At 50.1% G+C, this 21605-nt stretch overlaps 1 protein-coding gene across 1 annotated transcript; it reads right to left on the minus strand.

Moving 5' to 3' along the window:
- Window positions 1–1326: 1326 nt before the first annotated feature.
- CR1 (complement C3b/C4b receptor 1 (Knops blood group)) lies at window positions 1327–20680 on the minus strand. Its single transcript, XM_086476733.1, has 37 exons — window positions 20608–20680; window positions 20215–20231; window positions 19265–19331; window positions 18553–18735; window positions 17657–17839; window positions 17309–17485; window positions 16934–17116; window positions 16403–16467; window positions 16090–16270; window positions 15742–15918; window positions 15367–15549; window positions 14927–15151; window positions 14436–14627; window positions 14082–14181; window positions 13672–13757; window positions 12514–12708; window positions 11643–11834; window positions 11375–11474; window positions 11116–11201; window positions 10353–10547; window positions 9923–10105; window positions 9402–9581; window positions 8680–8862; window positions 8347–8529; window positions 7980–8162; window positions 7536–7718; window positions 7111–7302; window positions 6768–6867; window positions 6119–6204; window positions 5195–5374; window positions 4744–4791; window positions 4455–4577; window positions 3992–4174; window positions 2164–2343; window positions 1901–1930; window positions 1661–1736; window positions 1327–1390 (listed from the first exon to the last, which is right to left on the minus strand). Exons 1-37 carry the CDS (start codon window positions 20678–20680, stop codon window positions 1327–1329), a joined length of 5217 nt encoding a protein of 1738 aa, XP_086332859.1.
- Between the last annotated feature and the right edge of the window lie 925 nt (window positions 20681–21605).

The following is a 21605-nucleotide window of genomic DNA, read 5'->3' on the forward strand; positions in this document are numbered from 1 at the left end:
ACAAAGGCTAATTAAAAAGAAAAGTGGCCGAGCGCCAGCCCCGGCCAAACAGCCCTCTGCGGGGCCGCATCTCCTTTGAAAAACAAACCCGTTGCCGAGCAGAGCAGTATTCAAAATAAATAAAAGCACTTCTGACTCTAGATGGACGAAAAAAGGAGGGGGAAAACCGAAAGCAGTTGTTGTCCCATGTTCAGCTTTTTATTAGGTGAAGCGTTTGTAGAGGAACACCGCAAATGAGCGTTCCTGGAAGACAATACAGAGCAGCGTCTCCTGCCGCTGCAGGTGTGAATACACGGGCGATGAAGATGATCTTTGGTTCAACAAGCTGTGACCTCCACATGTGGGCAGGAATGCTTTTGGGGAGGATACTTATCCCAGGGTTTGCAAATAGAGAAAGGAAACGTTCTTCATCGGACAGCAGCAGTGTGCAGACATCCCTCTGCAACAGCGTTGTGCTGCGTGCCGTCTGCACCTTGTTAGACCCTTGCGGTAATTAACGGGAGCAGAAGGAGCATTAATGTTGATTGTACAGTAAAGTGCCTTATTAGCCACCGAATTTCAGTCTCAATGTGAGCAACATTTCCATGCAACCTGCAGCCAATCTGTACGGAGAGCGAGTCAAATGCCTGGACAGTGGCAGCATGGATGCCCAGCCTAGGAAAAAGATGACATTCTGATGTTAAAATTAGACTTTTCCTCTTTCTACATGCCTGTCTAGAGGTTACATCGTAATGCAGGGAGGGAGGAGAGAATTTCTGGGAAATGTGTTGTTTCAAAGGGGGAATTATCTCAAACCAGCCTCAGGTGCCATTGTGTAGTCAAAGCTGATTATGTTCAGAGTGCTGCTAACAGTGAAAATTATCTGCCATAGATTCAGCATAGAAAGTAGATTCACGTGTAAGTAAAAATGGTGTTGCAGTAAGTGTAAAAGCAAGCAAAACCCCCCAAAGGCCCAGTTCAGTGTCCTTTTCTTATGCTGGTGCTGTTAAGGCAGTTTTTCAGAGAGCAAGTTCTCCCATAAGACTTACAAAACAAAAGCAAGTTTATGTCAGAAACAAGGCCTGGAAGTCTGAGCCATGGATGTCATTTATTCAGATTGCAGGAAAGGAAACACACACATCGAGGGTGGTGTCAGAAAGAAAAATAGTATGTTTTTTTTAAAAAAAAACCCAGTACTTTTAAAACAGTCTCTTTTGTTCAGCAAAAGAAAGCACCTTACCAGAAGATTGAGGGGAAAGTGTTTTCTGCTTGAATGACTATATTGGAACAACTCAAGTTGGCAGCTATAACTGATATTTTATGTTGAGGAATATAAATCCATACCTTCTATGGAAGACATGAACATTTCTGTTCAGTTTCATAACTGTGGTTTTCATATGTATGGTAATAGCTACATGAAAAAGAAGAAAACAGTGAACTGTATTGATTTGTGAAAGAACACTCAGGCTGGTTTCCACTAAGGAATAGTCTTGAAATAAAATAACACAACCACACCATCGGTTCCGGGTTGCTGAGCCTTGTACAGTTGGCAAGCGTGAGCTGAAGATACAAAAATTACAAGACCCAGGCACACTCAGGCAAATATTCAATTGTATGAAGTGTACAAAACTTGGGACTTGACAACAAAGGACACGAATGAACACCCAGAAGACCACCTTACCCCTTCTTCTGCTGAGAAATAATTTTCCAGAGAATGCCTGCCCCCAGGAGAAGCAGGGCTCCTGCAGCTGCGGCTCCTGAGAGAGGAGAGCGCGTGTTATTCTCACGGTGTGTTTTGAAGCACATCAGTGCAAAAGACATAACGGTGCGTGTCTTCAAAGCAGGCAGAGGGAAAGAGTGCCACTGGTGCCACTGCATGAAGTTAAAGATCTGGCCACAAACACGTCTCTGAGCTGCTTACCTAGGCCCACTGAACCAGACTTGGGTGATGCTGAAGGGAAGAGAAAAAGAAAAATCAGCAAACTATTCTATCGAAATTCAGTGTCTCAGCTGCAGTTAATCGCTTCACCCGTAAAGCTGTTACTGCTAAGGCCTACAATACAGGATTTCTTAAAACCCACACCATTATCTACTGTGGGGGTTTTAGTACAGAAAAGCACTTGCATGTTTAAAATGCATCTGCATGTTTGTGTTTGGTCTTTGCCTCATTCACATTCCACTCACTCAGTTTACAGGCTGGTAGAGGGGGGTCCCAGCTGAAGTCCTCTTGGCACTGAATCTGACTGATGCCTTCCAACGTGTAACCATCATCACATTCAAGAGTGATGTTAGTCCCAGAGCGATAAGTATTTCCTTTTATGTCTTTCTTAACACCTTGAACTTCTGGGAGTACACATCTGATCTCTGAAATTAGAAATAACAAAAAAAATAAGGACATTTAGTGAGAGGGAACATAAAATACAAGAAATACAACTGTGGGTTATTTAAGTCATTGTTCTTGAATTCTTTCTGAATGTGACCAGAAATTAATTCTTATTCCACAGGATAATTTGTGGCTTTTTGGCTGCAGAAGAGGGTAGGTGTCTCACTCCCACATGTGAATATTTGTAGAGATCAGCCACTCCACACTGATAGGGCAGACGGAAAACCGTGTGCAGTAGGGCTACCTTGGGAGAAGCCTGCCAGAGAAAGAGATTTTTCTGATACTGGGCTACCAAAACATTTGGAGAAGAAAGGTGTAGCAGGGAAGAATTCTGTGGGAGCTCTAGAGACAACTGCCTATACCCCACTTCTAGTCTGTAGAAGTCCTTTGCCCTTAAAAGATGTCACCAGCCGTATTGTTTATCAATAATTATTAATTAGTCCAGCCATCTAAGCTACTTATACCACTGATTTCAGTGAAGTGAGTTGGTTGTTTCAGTTTAAGCATCTAATCACCTTTGACAATCCAAGCCCAAGAATTCTGGAGAAGGTTCTCAGTGAAGACCAAAGGAGTAAAGTCAACATGTAACTTTTATCCTTTGTTTTACGGCTTTTTTTAATGTTTATTTTTACATTCACGTGTAATAGTTGCTAAGGACGCTTCGAAACCACAAGAATGTGGAATGGCGCTGAGAATTTCTCTGTGAGAGTGCTTCCTTTAGAGAGCCTCTGACTTATTTGCATAAGCATTTGGTACGTTATTTCCTCTCACTGTTATCCTTATCCAAGCGCGTTTCAACTCTAGAGTCACTGGGGTGGGTGCGACTCCACCAAGGAAGCACCCCGCGTGGGTAATGAATGTATTCCAGTGAATGTCCAGCTTTCTGTGCAGGAACACCCACAACAGGAATCTTGTGACATTCATGGAATTGCCTTTAGTCACATTTTCCTGATGACTGACCTTCACAGTGGCACAGAAGTGCCAAGTCACACATACAGAGGCATTTTCCGAGAAGGTGATAGGCAGGCTCCCCCGTAACCTACAAACCGCCCATCGGAGAGGACAACTCTGATAGAATCACCTCCTCTGTTTCCTGTCATTGATAACTGGGGAGTGAGACACACAAAAAGGGAACGACAGGGAAGGGGAAAAAGTTCCCACTCTTCTACTAAAGGTAAAAAGCATTTAATGCAGGAAAGTTGGTATACAACTCATTCGTAACAAGAGCAGAGATGGAAAACATACTCAAATTAAAACTGCCTTTCAGAATTGCCTCGGTTGTACTCCTGTCCTTCTGACTGTTAGCGTGAGATTCCCATCCTGCTTCTTTACAGCAATATCATACTCTTCCCAGGGATAGCAAAGAGTAGATAATTCCATAATTGACAGATCAACACTGCCTGGCTATGCTATAAAAGTAGTTCCCAAGCAAAATCAGAGGATGGAATTCAGTGTTAGCTGCACGAGATTTTACTGTTTAGATTTTGTCCCATGAATCTCTCCGGAGATTTAAATTTTTCCCAAAGTAAAACATGTCTATCAGCATGGCTGCATGTCTCCTCAGCCCAGTTCTGCTTCCGCCGCCACCACAATTTCCAATCACCACGAGCAAACTAAGCACACACACACCTTTGCAGCGAGGAGGAGGCTGGCTCCAGGTTCCTGACACCGTGCAGTTGATGAAAGCATCCCCAACGAGTGAATAACCAGGATTGCAGCTGTAGGATACAGATGCTCCATAGGAAAAAGCCTCAGAGATGTTGCCTTTGAGCTTCCCGTTGGTAATGTTTGGAGGATGGAGACACTTCACAACTGCAAAGTCAGGGAGAGACAAACGAGTGTTGACATGAGGATCCTGGTGGACTGCCGGAGTGGCTAAGGCACCGTACCCTTACAGCCTTGAGTGTCCCCTTTTAAATTTCTTCAACAGGCCCAACAACTCGTTTTGTAACCCTGTGACTCCATCAGGCTTTGGAAATGGGTTTAATGCATTTAGAAAGTTGAGATTTCAGTGGAAAGAGCACAAACACACCTTCACACCGAGGAAGGGGACGGCTCCAGGCTCCGTAGCTTGTACAACGGACAGACTCACTCCCAACGAGGGAGAAGCCGTGTTTGCAGCGGTAGCGCACTAGTGCTCCTACATCAAAAGTGTCCGACAAATGACTGCTGTGGTCTCCGTTCGCAATGCTTGGAGGAGGCAGACACTTCACTGCTGAAAGAGGAGAGGGAGAGGGTGTGAAGGTGATGTTCAGTTGTAAAAAAGGTGATAACAAGAGAGGAAAAAAGTGCAATTAACCCTCTTCCCTGCAAAAAGCAGGACAGGTTGGGAGGAGGCGTTAGTGTTTAGTAAATCTTGCCTCTTCTTACAATAGACCTACCTGGCTTCGTTGTGGTATCAGGATGATGATAGTGTTCTGCCACTCCATCTAGATGCAGCATTAAGAGTTTAAAATACACATTTGGTTGAGGAAATACAATGCACAAATTTACTTTGATTTTCCATCACGCTGCTTTTACGTTTCCAGCAAAAATTTCACTCATCTCTGATAGTCAGTGTCCTGCCATGAAGCTACAAAATTTCTCACTTTCAGGAAATGAAAAGAATGTGGATTGTGTGTGAGGGTGAGAAAAGTGCAAATCATGCTTCTCCTTACAGCGTCACCCAAAACCTGGCTCATCTCCTGTGTAAGATGAGAGGCATAAATGAAAGGAACAATTCCTGGTTTCTCCTTCAAGTAGTTGGAGCAAACAGGAAAAATAAAGCCAACTTTGGCTTCGATGAGTGGGTAGGACTCTGCAGTGCTAACAAGTCAGAGTGCTGACACTTACCCTGCTCACAGACCGGTACAGGTGGATCCCATGTTTTGTCGGCTTGGCACTGGGCTGTGTGATGGCCTCGCAAGGTGAAACCTTTATGGCACTTAAAGCTAACAGTATCTTTGTATGTGTAGTTGTATTTAAGAACAGAGAGTCTCCCATTCTGGATCTGTGGGACTGGACATACCACCTCTGAAAAATAAATTCATTATCTCAAAGAGGGAGCCATATGTATGCTGTCACTGATTAATATATAAAGTCCATCCTTAACGTGCCACTGCTCAGAGCAGTTTCACAGGTAGTACTTGGAGACTCACAGAAGAATAATTTCAAGAATTGAGGGCTTTTTAGTTCCTTTAGGTACCCTAGGGTTACTACATTACTGTATATGTAAACATAGTTCAGTGCCTATAAACAGAATAACGCAAATACATTCCAAGAAATATATTAAATGGTGTAGAAATCGTTAGTCATTCTCATGACTGCTTTACTGTACCGAGCTCATGCCTTCCAAAGCGATCCCATCTGAAGGAAAGATTTATTGCAATGATCATCCCCTGCAAAACAGCCTTGAGGTCTGGATAACAGTACAGTATTTGGGAGACCCCGGTTCAATTCTACTCAATATCCCACTCTTCTACTGCAAGGCACATTTTTTCCTTAATTTATTATTTATGTTTGTGAAACAAAAGGGACAAATCCCTGCAGGCATCTCACAACTCTTCAGTCTACACGACTGTGAAAGGTGAAAAGCTAGCAGCTGGAAGGTTTTTAGAAGAAACCAAACAAGCAAGCAAGACAAAACAATCCTAGAGGAGTATTATGCTTAAAAAGTCTTATTCCTCTAGGTTCTGCTTATTTTACGGAAATGCCATTTTTTAATTTTAATGACTTAATTTGGCAATTCTGGGCCAGATCTAGTTGTGACCTACTTACTCTGACAAATGGGAAGAATGCCACTCCATGCAACATCTGGCCCAAAAGTCTCACATCGCCTATGAGACTGTCCAACCAGCTGGTGCCTGGAGTTACAGAGAAAGAATTATTAGTCGATACCAAGTCATTCGGCTTGGATTTTGCACTCCCACTCTGACGCTACCCCCAGAGGTTTCCTTCTGCAGCCTCCTGACTCTGGCTGGTCACCAAGGTCTTTCTGTTGGTTTGACACATGGGAGTGAAGGACACCAAGTTCCTTCTTCCCAGATCCAAGAGGAACAGCAATGATCCCAGATTGCTGAGGATTAGATTGATCAGGTGCTAAATCAGGACTCAAACCCATTTCCAGACCGCTGGAGCCTCCTCGCAGCACGTGCTCGCTTGCACTTCCAGGTCCTGCTGAGTGCCCATCTGAGAAAGCAGACTGAAAGTCCCGTTTGCAAAGTAATATATTGAGCACAGGCAGGGAAAAATGAGAGACGCTTCTCCCTTTCCTGAGCAGGCAACGATGGCGTAACTGGAATCAAAATACAAATTCTGGCTTGTGGTGGGAGAACGGCCACTCAGAGGAGTGGGCTCTGAGCCTTTACTGTAAGTTGCCCAATACCGAGCTCAGACATGGAGTCAGCAAAGGCCGTGTGGGACTCACCCTTCTTCACACGTGTGGCTCACGGTTGACCCAAAAAGGAGATCTGTCAGAACAACAACTCTGCCGTTCTTTGGTGTTTCTGGGTATTTACATTGCTTCCCTGGGAAAGAACAAGGCTGAGTTTAAACTCCTCTCTTGCAGTTTTGTAATGCACTACTATCTTAAGGATCTGTCCACGTTCAGACACCAATAAAGACGTGATTTTTAAAAGGCCAATAGCTGCCCAAAGTATGTGACTAGTGAAGCCATGTATGAATCACTATTTAAGAATTGCTTTAAGAAACCCACAACTGTAACTTAAACAATTTTCAACAACCAAGACAAAACTGATGGAGCTATTCACTTTTACAGAACGCTAGCACTTCAGACCACGTGTGGTTTTTGAGGCATGTCAGAGTTAGGGGTGCTCCGGGGTGTCTTATGTATCCTGGCCGGCAGCTGTATCGCACAGTGTCCCCAACAGGAAACTCTGTCAGATTTTTGTATTCCTCAGTTAGCTCAGCAGAGGTTAAGTTTGGAGGTGCACCACAGCCACCTATCAGGAAAGAAAACATGGGGAGAAATAGAGATATCAACTAAACAAAGTTGTTTTAAAATGTATGTTTAGTATGCATAGATAAAAGTTTACAAGCAAAACTGAAAAACAAAGGGGAAGGACTGGAGGATTCAGCTTTTTGGAAAGATTAAGGGAAAGGGCAAGTCCTACAGGCTTTCAGTGGCAGAAATTCCCTGACTGTCCAGAGCTCCTGTCTTGGAACCACAGTGTACCTGCACACTGAGGAAGAGGGAGGCTCCAGTTTCCAGAGTCGGTGCAGTAAATCGATGCCTCTCCCAGGAGGCGGTAGCCAGGGTCACAGCTGTAATTTACAACCATCCCAGTAGTGAAAACTTCCAAGTCTTGGCTGTTGTGATTTCCTTTGTCAATATTTGGAGGTGAAGGGCATTGCAGCACTAAAGAGAAGACACAACAAAATGAAAAAAGGGCAAGAACAGGGTAGCATGCAGGAAAGATGCATACACAAAGCCACCGGAGTGAACACAACTCCTGCATGGGCTGGAAGCTCGCCTGGTGTCACTGGATGCCCAGTTTCCCCCCTCCCCACGCCAGTTCTGCTGGTTGGCAGCTTTGCCCGCTCCGGGATCAGCCGAGCACGGGACGGGTGCTCAGGCAGGCACGGGTGCACGGGGAGCCGCAGCAGCAGCCGGCCCCACCTGCGCAGCGTGGGTACGGGAGGCTCCAGTTCCCCGCGGCCGTGCAGGAGACAGAGGGGTCTCCGAGGAGGGCGAAGCCGGGCTGGCAGCTGTAGCTCACGGACATGCCGCTGGTGAAGTTTGCCTCGAGCTCCGCGCTGTGCGTGGCGTGGGCGATGGCGGGAGGTGGAGGACAAGGCAGCGCTAACAGGGCGGGAGAAGACAACAGCGTTTCAGTGGGTTTGCCCAGCGGAGGAGCACATGTGACACAACAAGACTGTCACACCTGAAGCGACGCGAGTGAGGCAGAGAGCAGGACCTCAGGGCCCCCCCGGCACAAGGACGGCCCGAAGCATCCTCCTTCTAAACCCCCATGGGCCCCACTCACCTGGCTCGCAGGTGGGGACAGCGGGCACCCAGCGGCCATCGGGATGGCACTTGGCTTCACGGCTGCCCCACAGCACGTAGCCCGGGCGGCACTGGAAGGTGACGTTGGCCCCGGGATGGTACACGGCGCTCTGTCCTTCAGCCACATCTCCGTTCTGGATCCTGGGGCTTGTGCAGGTGATCACTGGAAGTGAAAAGCAGCAGAGCATGGGCTGGGGAAGCAGCTGCCAGCGGTGGGGGTTTCCCCTTGGGTTTTGTGAGGTTAAAATTCAGGAAAGCTGTGTGAGCACCGTGGTCTCCCTTTTCACTACGGGTAAGAGCATTTAAAGCTCACCTTCACACCGGGGGTAAGGGATGCTCCAGGTTCCAGAGGTCAAACAAGAAACTGTTGTTTTCCCAGTGAGAACATACCCCGGGTCACAGTAGTACTTCACTGATGTTCCAGGGATGAACACTTTCACATCCTTGCTCTCATGCTGGCCGTTTTTGATATTTGGAGGGGAAGGACACTGTGGCACTGCAAGGAGCGGAAGAAGTCATAACGGGTGAAGAGCTGCTACCACAAACACCCACTGTAGTGTAAGGCAGCCTTTTAACTTCTTTCCCATTAACTTTTCCCAAATAATAGCTAGGTCTGTCACTCTTTGAAATTTGTTTCCATCCTACCCTCACTTATCTTCCAGTTTTCATGTTTTTCAAGCTTATTGACATCAAGAATGATCATTTCTTACTATTTAGACATTTACAGTGGTTAGTTTCCACCTGTGGCCCTAAGAGCTTGCTCTGGCCTTTCTGTGGTTGTCAGCGAGATCAGACACCAGCCTGGCTTGCTCACTCTTTGTGGGTTCTTTTTGAAGAGATGAAAGCCCTGCATAATACATAACAAGGGCCCGAATGGGGATTATGAAGATAGGACAGATATACGCATGTTTTTCCTTTCCAGTCCTGGAGAGGGGCCCCTTTACCTCCAGTGCAAGTGGTTGCACCCTGCCAGGTGCTCTCACACAGTGGTTCAGAAGAAATCAGCTACCACCCACCGCCTCTATTTACACTCACTTTTTTCACAGATGGGGACAGGAGGATCCCATGTGCCCCCAAACTTGCACTGAGACTCTTGAGAGCCCTTCAAGGCATAACCAAAATTGCATTCAAAGACAACGATATCCATGAGTCTGTACGTGGTCTCCAGCCCAGTTGCTCTTCCGTTCTCGATCTCTGGTCTTTTGCAGCCGGTTGCTGGAAGTGAAGAGCACAAGGCACTGCTGGGGACGTGAAGCCCATCCTGGGTGTGGAGGGACACTGACCAGGGGCAGTACCTGCTGCTGAACCTTGCCATCACTGTCACAGGCATTTGAGCATGTGACTCTTACTCTTACACAAAATATCATTATTCAACTGAGAGTCTGTCCTTACTGGAGGACAGAAAGGGAAATCCACAGAGGCAGATGGAGCTCATCCTGCCTGGGGGACCTTTGATCTCTGCCTCTCACTGAAGATTTGATCTGCGGCGATTAGATCAAGAGACAAGAAGGAAGAAAGGGTCCGGGGAAAGATAAGAGAAGCCAACACAAACACACCTTCACATCGGGGCAGAGGCCGGCTCCATGTTCCCTCGATGGTACAGCTAATGGAGGCGTTCCCGATGAGGGAGTAGCCATCCCTGCAGGTGTACTGCACAGCCGAGCCTGGGAGGTGGGTGTCCGAGGGCTGGCCGCTGTGCTTCCCATTGGCGATGCCTGGAGGGGGAGGACACTTCACCTCTGCGAAGGAGAAGGAAAGGCAGGTGAGAAATATGGACAGGGCAAGAAAAAAATTTTAAAAATCCAAACTTCAAAAACCATAGGAGGAAGACAACTCATTCTATTAACTCCTTTGGTAAATATCTGTCATGTTAGCTGTATTCCGATCAGTGGGCGCAGCCCTCATCGCAGCCACCGTCATTCCTTCTGCCACTCACAACCAGATCTCACCGGCGGGGTCGGACGCCCGCACACCGCAGAGCCCTACCTCTGCACCGCGGCGGCGGCCCGCTCCACACGCCGTGCTGCCCGTCTGCGGTCGTGCAGAAGATGGAGGGCTCTCCTGCCAGAGAGTGGCCGGGGTCGCAAGTGTAGGTGACCACGTCCGCGTAGGAGAAGGTGTCCATCGAGTGCCCGCTGTGCCTCCCGTGGGGGATGTCCGGAGGCGGATCGCAGACGACACCTGCGGGTGTGTACAGGGTGGCTTTTAGCATCAGCGCTGCAGCAGTGCCTGGGGTCTGCAGGACACACGCGCTTCCCAGGAAGGGAACCGACGGGGATGAGCCTGTCTCAGCGGTGATGCTCTCTGGAGACAATGACCCAAATTATCCAGAGATAAACCTTGTATGGAAAAAAATCACATACAGGAAAGAAAACCTGTGCCCTCCTGTGAGTCACTTGCTGCCCATGTCCGGAGGTGGTGGGACAATTCTTACCTCCCTTTCCGTAACCGTTGGTGACACATGCAGAGAGAGACTGCCCACACCATTCCTACACATGACCAGTGAGAAATACTTACCTTAGTAACAGGCAGTTTAAAATATTAATGGTTTTCCCAGTTTGGACCAGGATAAATAAAAGACCTTTGGAAACATTTTCAGAAGCATCCAAAACAAAACAGAATGAAAAGAAGAATGATTTTACACATACAGTGACTTGAGAAATCTTTTGCAATAAAATCTTTGTCTTGAAAGATGTGACACTTTCTCTTGCAAGTCACCTCCCAGGGCCTTTTGTTGTGGCCTACTTACGCTGGCAGACAGGAGCATCTCCACTCCACGCGACACGTGTGCCGGATACCTCGCATGTTCTCTGAGACTCTCCAACCAACTTGTGCCTGGAGTCACACAGAAGGATTTATTCATTTACATTAAGAGACTTGAGATTTCTTTACAACCCTTGTAAGTGGAAGCTAAGACTTCTGGCTTGGGAACGAGGTTCCTTCACGTAAAGCTGAAAATCTGCTTCAGTCTCACTTGGCAGCTGAATTCAGCTAGTGGCAAGACTCACCCTGTGTCACAGGTGTAATTAACTTTGGACCCGAAGAGAAGGTCCGTCAGGACGACAGCTCTGCCATTCTCCGGATCCCCTGGGTTAGCGCATTGTTTCCCTAGAAGGGAACGCCAGCCACCATCAGCCCTCAGCTGCTCGCTCACATCCCAGCCAGGGATGCTAACACAGGCAGCAGACCGCATGAAGTAAAGAAACCCATAAAGCTAGACAAAATGTGCAAATCCAGCCAAGCCTGACACTTTTTTTCAGCACTTGCAGGACGTACTTTTGCAGAACTCCGGAGCCACAGACCATGTCCGATTCCTGAGGCATGTGATGGCCGGTGGCATCCCCAGGTGCTGGCTGTACCCAGGCCGGCACACGTATTCCACCGTCCTCCCCACGGGAAAGACGGTCTGGTTGCTGTAGGGCTCCTTCAGCTCAGCAAACGCCAGTCTGGTAGGTGCATTGCAGCCAGCTACCAAGAAAGATAAGCCAGCCCAGTTGTTGAAGGAGTCAAGAAAAAGCAGATTTGGGAGAGCAGGGGAAGGTCAGCATTCGGAGCACTGTTTGAACACTTGCCCTGATCGCAGACCGGCACGGGTGGCTCCCAGGTGTTATTTAGTTGGCATTGTACCACTCTGTGGCCGCGTAGAACATAGCCTGGCTCACACTCAAAGGCAACCGTGTCCTTGTGGGTGTAGGCAGTCCTAGGGGACACTATTCTCCCATTCTGGACCCGTGGGACAGGACATCTCGCCTCTGGAAAAGAAGCGCACGCCCTCAAAACAGGCGCTTATGCAGCGTGCAGAGCTGTGCAGCTGCCAAGCCACTTCAGGTTGCAGTCCCTCTTAAGAGGCAAGTCTGAAAATAATTTTCCCACAGATGATGCACTGCTGTGTCCATCAATGTCAAACATTGAGAGAGAGACCCAAGATGAACGGTGAGGCTGGGGCAGCTGGAGGTCAGCGGGGTGGTCCTCCAGCCTCCTCGCCTCTGCCTGGTCTCAGCTGCAAATCAGCCCTTGCAAATCCTGCCCTGGCAGGCACTGGGGCAAGAAGCACAACTGGCTGGAGGTTTCCTAATCTTTCCAAAGACAAAGCGGGAGGGCCGGGAGGGCTGCACCCGAGCATTTGCACGTGCACACGCAACCCTACCTCCGCACCGCGGGGGCGGCCCGCTCCACACGCCGTTTTTCCCGTCCCGGCTGGTGCAGTAGATGGAGGGCTCTCCGTGGAGCGGGTACCCGGGGTTGCAGGTGTATGTTACAGATGTGCCGAAGTTGAATTCATCCAGCAGCCTGCCCGTGTGCTTCCCGTTGGGAATGTCTGGAGGCGGCTCACAAGGGATCCCTGCAGAGGTGCAGAACAAGGCTTCTGAGTTCAACAGCAGCACCAAAGGACTTGAAATCCCTCAGTCTGTCGGGCATAAACACTTGTCCTAGAGATGGAGTAACTGCAATGAAGTGACCTGCTAGATGAGGCCTTGTAGGCGACTGGATCCCGTCTCCCTGGCCAGCAATTTCTATGACAGTTAGAAAGCAGACCAGTAAGACAAACCTCTATGGCAGAAACACCTACATGCTTTATTTTTTCTGCTGTTCAAGAAATAAAAAAGCAAATACTTATTTTACATTGCCTGTGTAAAATCCTGACTGTTCAGCTGCACACAGTGCAAAGGCAGCAGTCTGTGTGTCACCTTCAGTTAATGTGTACCTGGAGAATCTGCAAAATGCTTTAAAATCCCAGAAGGTACCAGTAAATTTTTCTTTCTTCATATGAAACTGTCGCCTAATCAGCCACACTGCTTTAATCAGGAGAGAAACACCCGGGTGTAGTTGCTGAGGTGCGGCGCAGCAGCTCTTTGGGTACACACCAGTTGGCCATGCTTGGAGTCAAAGAGAGAGCCTGCGGTTTGCGACTTTGGGATTCCCCTTCTCGCCCTCCCACAGTGCTCTGCCTCTCCTTAGGGCTGAGCCTTGGTCTCTCTGTGTCTAACAATAACAACCCTTGAGCTTAAGATAATATTTTCTCTTCCTCTCTTGTAATGGGCTTGTGATGTTAGTCAGAGACAGGATACCCAAGTACTGCTGAAAAAGCTCCAGCTCAGACTTTGCTTTCTATAATCCATTAAGCTTTGAGATCTTGTACCTTTTCCCGGAACGTTTTCTTATGACATCAAAACCTTCTGATGTTTTTCATGCCCACAGAGCAGAGAAATTCCCCGTGAAAGCTTTGATTGGAAAGATTTGGCAGTCTTTGCTGGAAAATATTTACCAAATCCATGCAAAACCGCCGAGGCTGTAAGCTACTTACGCTGACAAATGGGAATGTCACCACTCCATGCAACGTGTCTACCAGAAATCTCACATCGTCTGCTGGATTGTCCAATTAACCTGTGCCTGGTGTTAAAAGGATTGAACATTCATCCCAAGTTGTTGCAGTTTGAGTTACTACCTCCTCCTAACCACCCCGGACCACATGATCAGTCCTGCTGGCAGCAAAGCCGTGGCCCTGAAGAAGTTCCCTTCCTAGCTCTGCCTGCCCAATTTCACAGTGCACACATAAGATAGCAAACCTTATGTGTTATATAGGTTCAGAACTCTATACAGTGTCTTCTAGATAGAATCCATTTACTGGGAGTGAATAAATAGGAGGAACAAAGGGAGCCTGACCTAATACAGCTCTCCTTGCTGTTTTAAGCAGTAGCCAAAACCAGGACTTACCCTTCTTCACAGCTGTAGCGCACTGTTGACCCAAACAGGAGATCTGTTAGGAAAATAATTTTCCCATTCACCGGTTCACCAGGATGATTGCATTGTTTCCCTGGGGGAGAAAAAACCCTCATTTTAGGCTTCTGTCTATCTATACCATGGTACAACAGATGCAACTATTACTCCAGTAATCTGTCCACATTTCCCGTTAACCCCAAAATGGGTTTCGAATAGCATAAAGTTACATGGCTTTACTAGTCACATACTATTTGAACACCAGAATAACATTAAGGTTTGTGCAGCATGGACAGAACCTAGCACCTATTCCTCCTCGAACAACGGACACCAAATCAAGGAGCTATTCACTTTTACAGAACTCTAGTGCTTCTGACCACAGTCCGCTCTCAAGGCATGTAATAGTAGGTGACATTCCTGGGTGTTTAACATATCCAGGTCGGCAAGTGTATTGCACAGTCTTCCCAACAGAAAAATCAATCTCATTTTTATGCTGCTCATTTAGCTCAGCAAAGTGTAACCTTGTAGGAGCACCACAACCACCTATTGAGAGAGAAAACAGACATGAGAGTCAGGCAGGACAGGCATGCTGGGTGCAAGCACAAAAAGAACACTGTTATGAGGAAAGGCACTTGGTTTGCCTTCAAAAATTGTTTATTTTGATTAATATAGCCATTATTAAACAAACACAACATATTTTCCCAATGGATTCCAGAGTATCATGTTCTTGTTCCCAGGATACACTTAAATCTTCCACTCACAAGGTTTAGACCCCTTTTTTTTAATGGGATTAGGGGACATGAAATAGTGGTGTACTCCCAGGCAGCAGTGTCATGATTTACCTCGAAATTCAGGCCTGCTTGAGAACTCCTGGTAATGGTACAGTCTGTCGCAGACGGGAACAGGAGGGTGCCAGCTGCCATCCTCCTGGCAGAAGACCTCAGCACTGCCTCGCAGGCTGTAACCCTCGTGACACTGAAATGTCACCATTTGCCCAGGTGCAGAGATAAGTCCTTGACCCTCAACTGGCCTTCCGTTCTCTATATCTGGATTTAGGCAGACAGTCACTGGAAATGATGAAAATGATGATGTACATCAGCGATAGGCAAAGGAGTCGGAACAAAACAAAACAAAAAACCCGCAGGTGTTGATATTGCAACAACAAAACCTACATGACATCTGCATGAACCACTCCAGCCCCCCCTTCACAATAGAAGGGTCTCTCCTGTGCTCAGAGCCACACTAGGAGATCCTCACGTGAGAGGACAGACCACAGACGCACCTTCACAGCGAGGGCCGGGCTGGCTCCAGTTCCCAGACACTCTGCAAAACACAGCGGCGTTTCCGACCAGGTAGTAGCCAGGATTGCAGGTGTACGTTACAGACATGCCCTTGGTAAAAAATGCTTTGCCTCTGCTGTTGTAATTTCCATTGGGGATCTCCGGAGGCATGGGGCATGGTCGGACTGCAAGAGGGAGACAGAAGGTCTAACTCAGCGAGAGAACAGCGTGCGAGGGGAAGGCAGCCGGCGCGATGCTGCGTCGATGCGTTAAAGCCCATCGCAGGAGCAGCGCTGCCTGCACACGCTGCTCCTGCCTGCAAGGAGCACCCGCTGGGCAGGGCTGCCCTCAGGGAAGCGGTGGGCACCCGCACTCACCCCTCTCGCAGATGAGCACCGGCGGATCCCACGTCCCCCCTGGCTGGCACTGAGCCTCGTTGCCCTCTGCGGCGTAACCGGCATTGCAGTTGAACCAAAGAGTGTCTCCAGCTTTGTAGGTGCTCTGCAGCTTGTAGACCTTCCCATTCTGCGCCGTGGGTGCCTCACAGCCGATTGCTGCGGGGAACATGGACAACACCTTTTAAACCTCACTGCATGGGCCAGATCCTGCACATGCACAGCCCCATCCCTTCTCATCACTGCTGTAAACCTGCCTGCACTGTTCCTACGGGACATCCAGCATCCTTTCCACCATCCTCCCCACCCAGCAGTGAAGCATCTGCCCACCTTTGCAGCGGGGCAGGGGCCTGCTCCACACCCCGACCTCCGTGCAGTTGATGGACACGTTCCCAACCAGCTCGTAGCCATCCTTGCAGCCGTAGTACACGGTCACTCCCCGGGAAAACTTGTCCAAGGACTGTCCACTGTGCAGCCCGTTGGCGATGTTCGGTGGCCGAGGACATGTCACCTATGGAGAGGGAGGGGAAAAGCCCATGAGTGCGTCTGGGAGAGGTGATGCCTGAGAGACAGCTCGACTCAAACCTCCTGCATGTCAGACGCGAGGGAAGGTGAAGGAGGAGGGAGGGCAGAGGGCTCGCACCCCAGATACTGCCAGGTCTGCCCTGACAGCCAGCCTCTGAGTGTCCTGTTCCTCCTCTGACTTTTCTGGACAAAGAAGGTTGAATTGATTCATAAAAATCCATCTGGTCTCGCCCCAAAGGCTGTGTCATGCCCCATGTCTGTGCCTGGGCACCAGCACTGTCATCATGGGCTGGCTCTCCATGGGCGTCCTGCAGCTGGGCTGCTGCTGGAGCACTGGGAGGAGGGTGCTGGCTCTGAAGACCCCTTTGCACTTGGTCTCACATTAAGTGATGTGACAGTTCCTGGATACACACTGTGGGGTCACCAGCACCCAGCCCTAGCGCAAGAGGTGCAGAACGTGCAGCCACGGTTACAGAAACGCCTAGCTCCGGGTTCACGGAGTTAAGCTTTACGTATTATAAAACAGTACACTTTACCAAAGGGGAATTGAATCCCCCAATGAAGGTCTCAGTGACAATGATCAGGGTCTCTCCTGTGCTCAGAGCCACACTAGGAGATCCTCACACGAGGGGACAGACCACAGACGCACCTTCACAGCGAGGGCCGGGCTGGCTCCAGTTCCCAGACACTCTGCAAAACACAGCGGCGTTTCCAACAAGGTAGTAGCCAGGATTGCAGGTGTACGTTACAGACATTCCCATGCTAAAATCTTCTTTGCCCTCGACGTTGTGATTTCCATTGGGGATCTCCGGAGGCATGGGGCATGGTTGGACTGCAAGAGGGAGACAGAAGGTCTAACTCAGCAAGAGAACAGTGTGCGAGGGGAAGGCAGCCGGCGCGATGCTGCATCGATGTGTTAAAGCCCATCGCAGGAGCAGCGCTGCCTGCACACGCTGCTCCTGCCTGCAAGGAGCACCCGCCGGGCAGGGCTGCCCTCAGGGAAGCGGCGGGCACCCGCACTCACCCCTCTCGCAGATGAGCACCGGCGGATCCCACGTCCCCCCCGGCTGGCACTGAGCCTCATAACTGTCTGCGGCGTAACCGGCATTGCAGTTGAACCAAAGAGTGTCTCCAGCTTTGTAGGTGCTCTGCAGCTTGTAGACCTTCCCATTCTGCGCCGTGGGTGCCTCACAGCCGATTGCTGCGGGGAACACGGACAGCACCTTTTAAACCTCACTGCATGGGCCAGATCCTGCACATGCACAGCCCCATCCCTTCTCATCACTGCTGTAAACCTGTCTGCACTGTTCCTACGGGACATCCAGCATCCTTTCCACCATCCTCCCCACCCAGCAGTGAAGCATCCGCCCACCTTTGCAGCGGGGCAGGGGCCTGCTCCACACCCCGACCTCCGTGCAGTTGATGGACACGTTCCCAATCAGCTCGTAGCCATCCTTGCAGCCGTAGTACACGGTCACTCCCCGGGAAAACTTGTCCAAGGACTGTCCACTGTGCAGCCCGTTGGCGATGTTCGGTGGCCGAGGACACGTCACCTCTGGAGAGGGAGGGGAAATTGCCCTGTGGGTCAGCTGTTTGCCATTTTGTGTGCTACTAGGACTGTTTGGGTAATATCAGGGTAATATCCTCATTTCTGCTCAGTCTTTGTTCCATTTGCTGGACCAAAGTATTAGTTAACAAAAGGTACAGCAACATTAAGATTACAATTGCATTACAGCCAGAGGAAATTACGAATAGTAATGACAGTCCCAACAGGAGAACTCACAGGCACATCATGGGATTTGGCAGAAGATGCACATGGACATGGAAGCAACAAGAACAGCGAGAAGTTGGATTACTTCCCCTTCCAGGAGGAAGATGAAAACATCCCGCATCTGACCAGAAGCGAAGTCACAGAAATCCCCCTGGGGCAGCAGATACTGTCATCCCCACAGCTGGCCTATGGCCCCCGCTCATGCTGGGGAAGTTACAGCCTCCTGCCACACAGCAGCTCAGCCCCAGCGTTAACTTTTCCCCATCCCTTGCAGAGCCCAAGGCAGGGCAGGCTGCAGCCATCCCTGTGTCCCACCCCAGCTCGTTTCTTCTGAGCTGTTTCCCTCCGAGAGCCAAGCTGGCAGCACTTTGGTTTGAGAGAAGAAGTGAGGAGGACAGATGCATCCCGGCTCTGCTTTCCCACCAAATTTGAGAGGACATGAGAGGGAGCTTTCCCCCGCGGCTGTCACCGCTCGCACCGCGCGCTGGGACACTTGCCCTTTTTGCACACTGGCAGAGGTGGGCTCCATCTCAAGTCAGCTCCACACGTGGTGGTGCGGGAGCCCTGCAAGGTGTACCCTGCGTTGCATGCGAAGCTTATGGTGTCCCCAGTCCTGTAGATATAGCGAGCGATGGATACTCTCTTCCCATTCCGGATGCGTGGGAACGGGCATTGGGTAACTGGAAAAGGGAGAGAAAGAAAACGTTGTTAACCTACGCACTCTCAAGCTGTTCCTGCCTGTGATGGCTGCCGTGCTGATGGTGTCCACGCAGCCTGTTGATCCCTGAGCGCTGGGACCTGGCAGAGGTTGCAGCAAGGGCAGGTGCCCCTGGGGCTGCAGGGCTCCTCCCTGTACTGCTGAGGGACCCTGCTGCTTCCTCAGCTGGCAAGAACTGGATGTCCAGGACTTCATGTCAGTCAGCGAGGGAGATCAAGGGCCTTTCGTGGCCTTTCTGCACACTTCTAACCTGCAGGCTGGGCAGCACATCTCCTGGGTGCGATCCAACACGGGGAAATGTTAGCAGGACCATCCAGGACCGACCTAACAGCAGTCCAGGGGTCTGTGCTACCAGGGACATGCCGTCATGCAAGAAAGCCAGGCAGGGGGTGCACAGCGTGGGCTGGGGGTGCTGTGCCACGCTGCCCATGGCACCGCCGTGACGGCGTGTGACCTGTGCCAGTGAGAGTAAAGGCTCTGCTGCACCTTACAAGGGACTTGCCCGTGAACCTGCTGGTGTGCTTCCAGGGGTACCTGGGGGGTGTTTGCATCGAACCCCTGGACACAGAAAGAGGGAGACGGAGAGGCAGGCATGCAGAGAGAGTGGCAGGCAGACAGACATTCAGAACCAAAGCCACAGGGAAGTAGCTTTTTGTTCACTAGGTAAATATTTGCTCTAGATATGGGAATGCAGAAAGAAGGTAAAAGAAACACGTCTCACTGCTAATATCGTTTGGGTTACTGAGTAAAGGGCCACAGCTCGGTCCCTCACACCCCTTCGTGCAGCTCTGAGGTCAGCTTTGCTGGAGAACCACAGCTCTCCAGCATCAAACAGCACGTGTGAGCAATGACAGTTACTTCCACAAGGCTGGAATGCACCTGAATGAAACCGAATGCACATACATCAGCTGAACACACAGAAAACCAAGTATAATAGAAGAAAATACGACTTAACCTGTTTACATAGTGTTAACTCAGTGATATTTTTTTGCTTGACTCCCAGCCTGCCACTGAGCCACCGCAGCCAGCTCAGGCAGGAGGGTCAGCCTTTGGTCTCTCAAGATGCAAGTGAATAATTAACATGATGGAGGATATAGGCAGAAGTCCTCTCCATACAGTACCAAACCACTCCTCAAACCTTGCCAGGGCTGCCAGGTGGCAGCACCTACACCTACAAGATGGAAAGAGGTGAAGGGAACCATACTGCAGTGATGGAGCTGAGTTTCTGTAGGTTTTGGCTGCCCTGACCCAAACAAGAGGGCACCTCGGGCTGCCTGCCAGGCTTTCATACCCTGCAGGCTTTCAGACCCAACATGCCAAACAGCACAGTCTTGTTTGCCATTTTACTCTGCTGCCTCATCTCAACGCATTTCTGTTTATCATGGCAAGTTTCAACTTGACAGAGCTCAAACACAACCTATTATTGGAACAAGCTCCTCACCTCACTGCTGTAAGATGCTGCACGCATAATCAGCTTTACTTTGGCAGTTTAAATGCGTAGGTCAAGCCCCTTGTTAAAAGAAACTGGGCAGGTTGTGAAAGCTCTCCATAGGCCCCCGTAGCCAGGTTATAACTCCCTTTCCCCTGGCCGCTGAAGGGCACAGCGTGGCCCCGGTGCTATCCCAGAGGGTCTTTTTATTAGCAGAGAAGCTCAGAGGCTCTGTGATGCTCAGGGTCTGGCATGCTGAGGGCCACCTGGGACGAGCGCAGGGCTCCTGTCTATCTGCCATCACAGGGAAAAGCAAAAGGATCAGCAAGGAGAGGAGCAGAGACAAGGAAGAGGATGGCCATGAGAGGAAGGTCCCAGAGGCGCAGACCTGCCGGTCTCCCTTACCTCGAGCCCCAGCCGTGGTGGCCAGGAGCAAAGCAGAGCTGCCCAGGAGGCAGAGGGCGAAGGCGAGCACCATGCTCCGGTCCCCGGCGCAGACTGTGGCTCCCGGGGGGCTGCAGGAAGATATGGGCACCCCAGTTCCCCCCGCCGCCCCCCGCGTGCGGAAGGAGCTGCAGCTGCGGGGCTTCCCGGGGCCACGGGACAGGAACCCGTGGGCTCCCCGGCACAGGGTGGGCACAGCCACCCCCGCCAGGAGGCTGCAGGTCCCACGTGCTGCTTCTGTTGCTATTTTTGAGAAGGGAGGATGGGCCCCTGGGACCCACCACGGGCCCAGAGGTGCTGTTAGCTGCTAGCCAAACTGTGCCCGTGGTGGAGAGCATCCTTGGCTGGGGGAAGTGGCCTGGGCTCTGCCTCCGGTCCCCTGGCGGTGACAGCAGCCCTTCCTACGAACCAGCTGAAGGGGCACAGCTTGCCCGCCCGGGTACGGGAAGGGCAGAGCGGGGCATTCCCTCCTCCCACGCACGTGGGACGGGCAGCAGCGGGGGGACACGTCTGTTCCTCGGGGCTGTGGGTGCTCGGGCCAGGAGGAGCAGCGCGCAGCCAGCCCCGCGCGCCCCCCTGCAGCTGTGGACCCGCGTCCTCCTGACCTGCCCCTGGCTGCTCTAGGACTCATCCAAGCCGGCGTCATCCCTCGCCGCTGGCTGGAAGAAGAAAAATCCACAGAAAGGACTTTTTGATTTAGGAGCAGCCACAGGAACCTCCAGCTCCCCACCTCACATGGCAGAGGATGCTTTCTGAGCCTAAAACAAGCAGTAAGACATGCATTACTCAAGTCTTTTTATCCTTTTTATTGACAGAGCTCCAATATTTACATATCCAACATTTGTATTTCAGACTTGTGCTTGATTGTTTACGCTCAGATTATAAAGTAAAATTCTGTACAACTCAATTGCAAACACAGTGGATTTCGGTAAATCTGAAACAGTAAATTTTGGTGATTA

Source organism: Leptosomus discolor, chromosome 21, assembly GCF_034619465.1.
Source record: "Leptosomus discolor isolate bLepDis1 chromosome 21, bLepDis1.hap2, whole genome shotgun sequence".
Lineage (NCBI taxonomy): Eukaryota > Metazoa > Chordata > Aves > Leptosomiformes > Leptosomidae > Leptosomus > Leptosomus discolor.

Coding starts and splice junctions, on each gene's coding strand:
- CR1 (XM_086476733.1), bottom strand. CDS start 20,680: ATGGTGCTCGCCTTCGCCCTCTGCCTCCTGGGCAGCTCTGCTTTGCTC. Junction 16,271..16,402: donor CAGACCTGGCAGTATCTGGG/GTGCGAGCCCTC, acceptor CCCTCTCCATAG/GTGACATGTCCTCGGCCACC. Junction 7,719..7,979: donor CCCGTACCCACGCTGCGCAG/GTGGGGCCGGCT, acceptor TCTTCTCTTTAG/TGCTGCAATGCCCTTCACCT.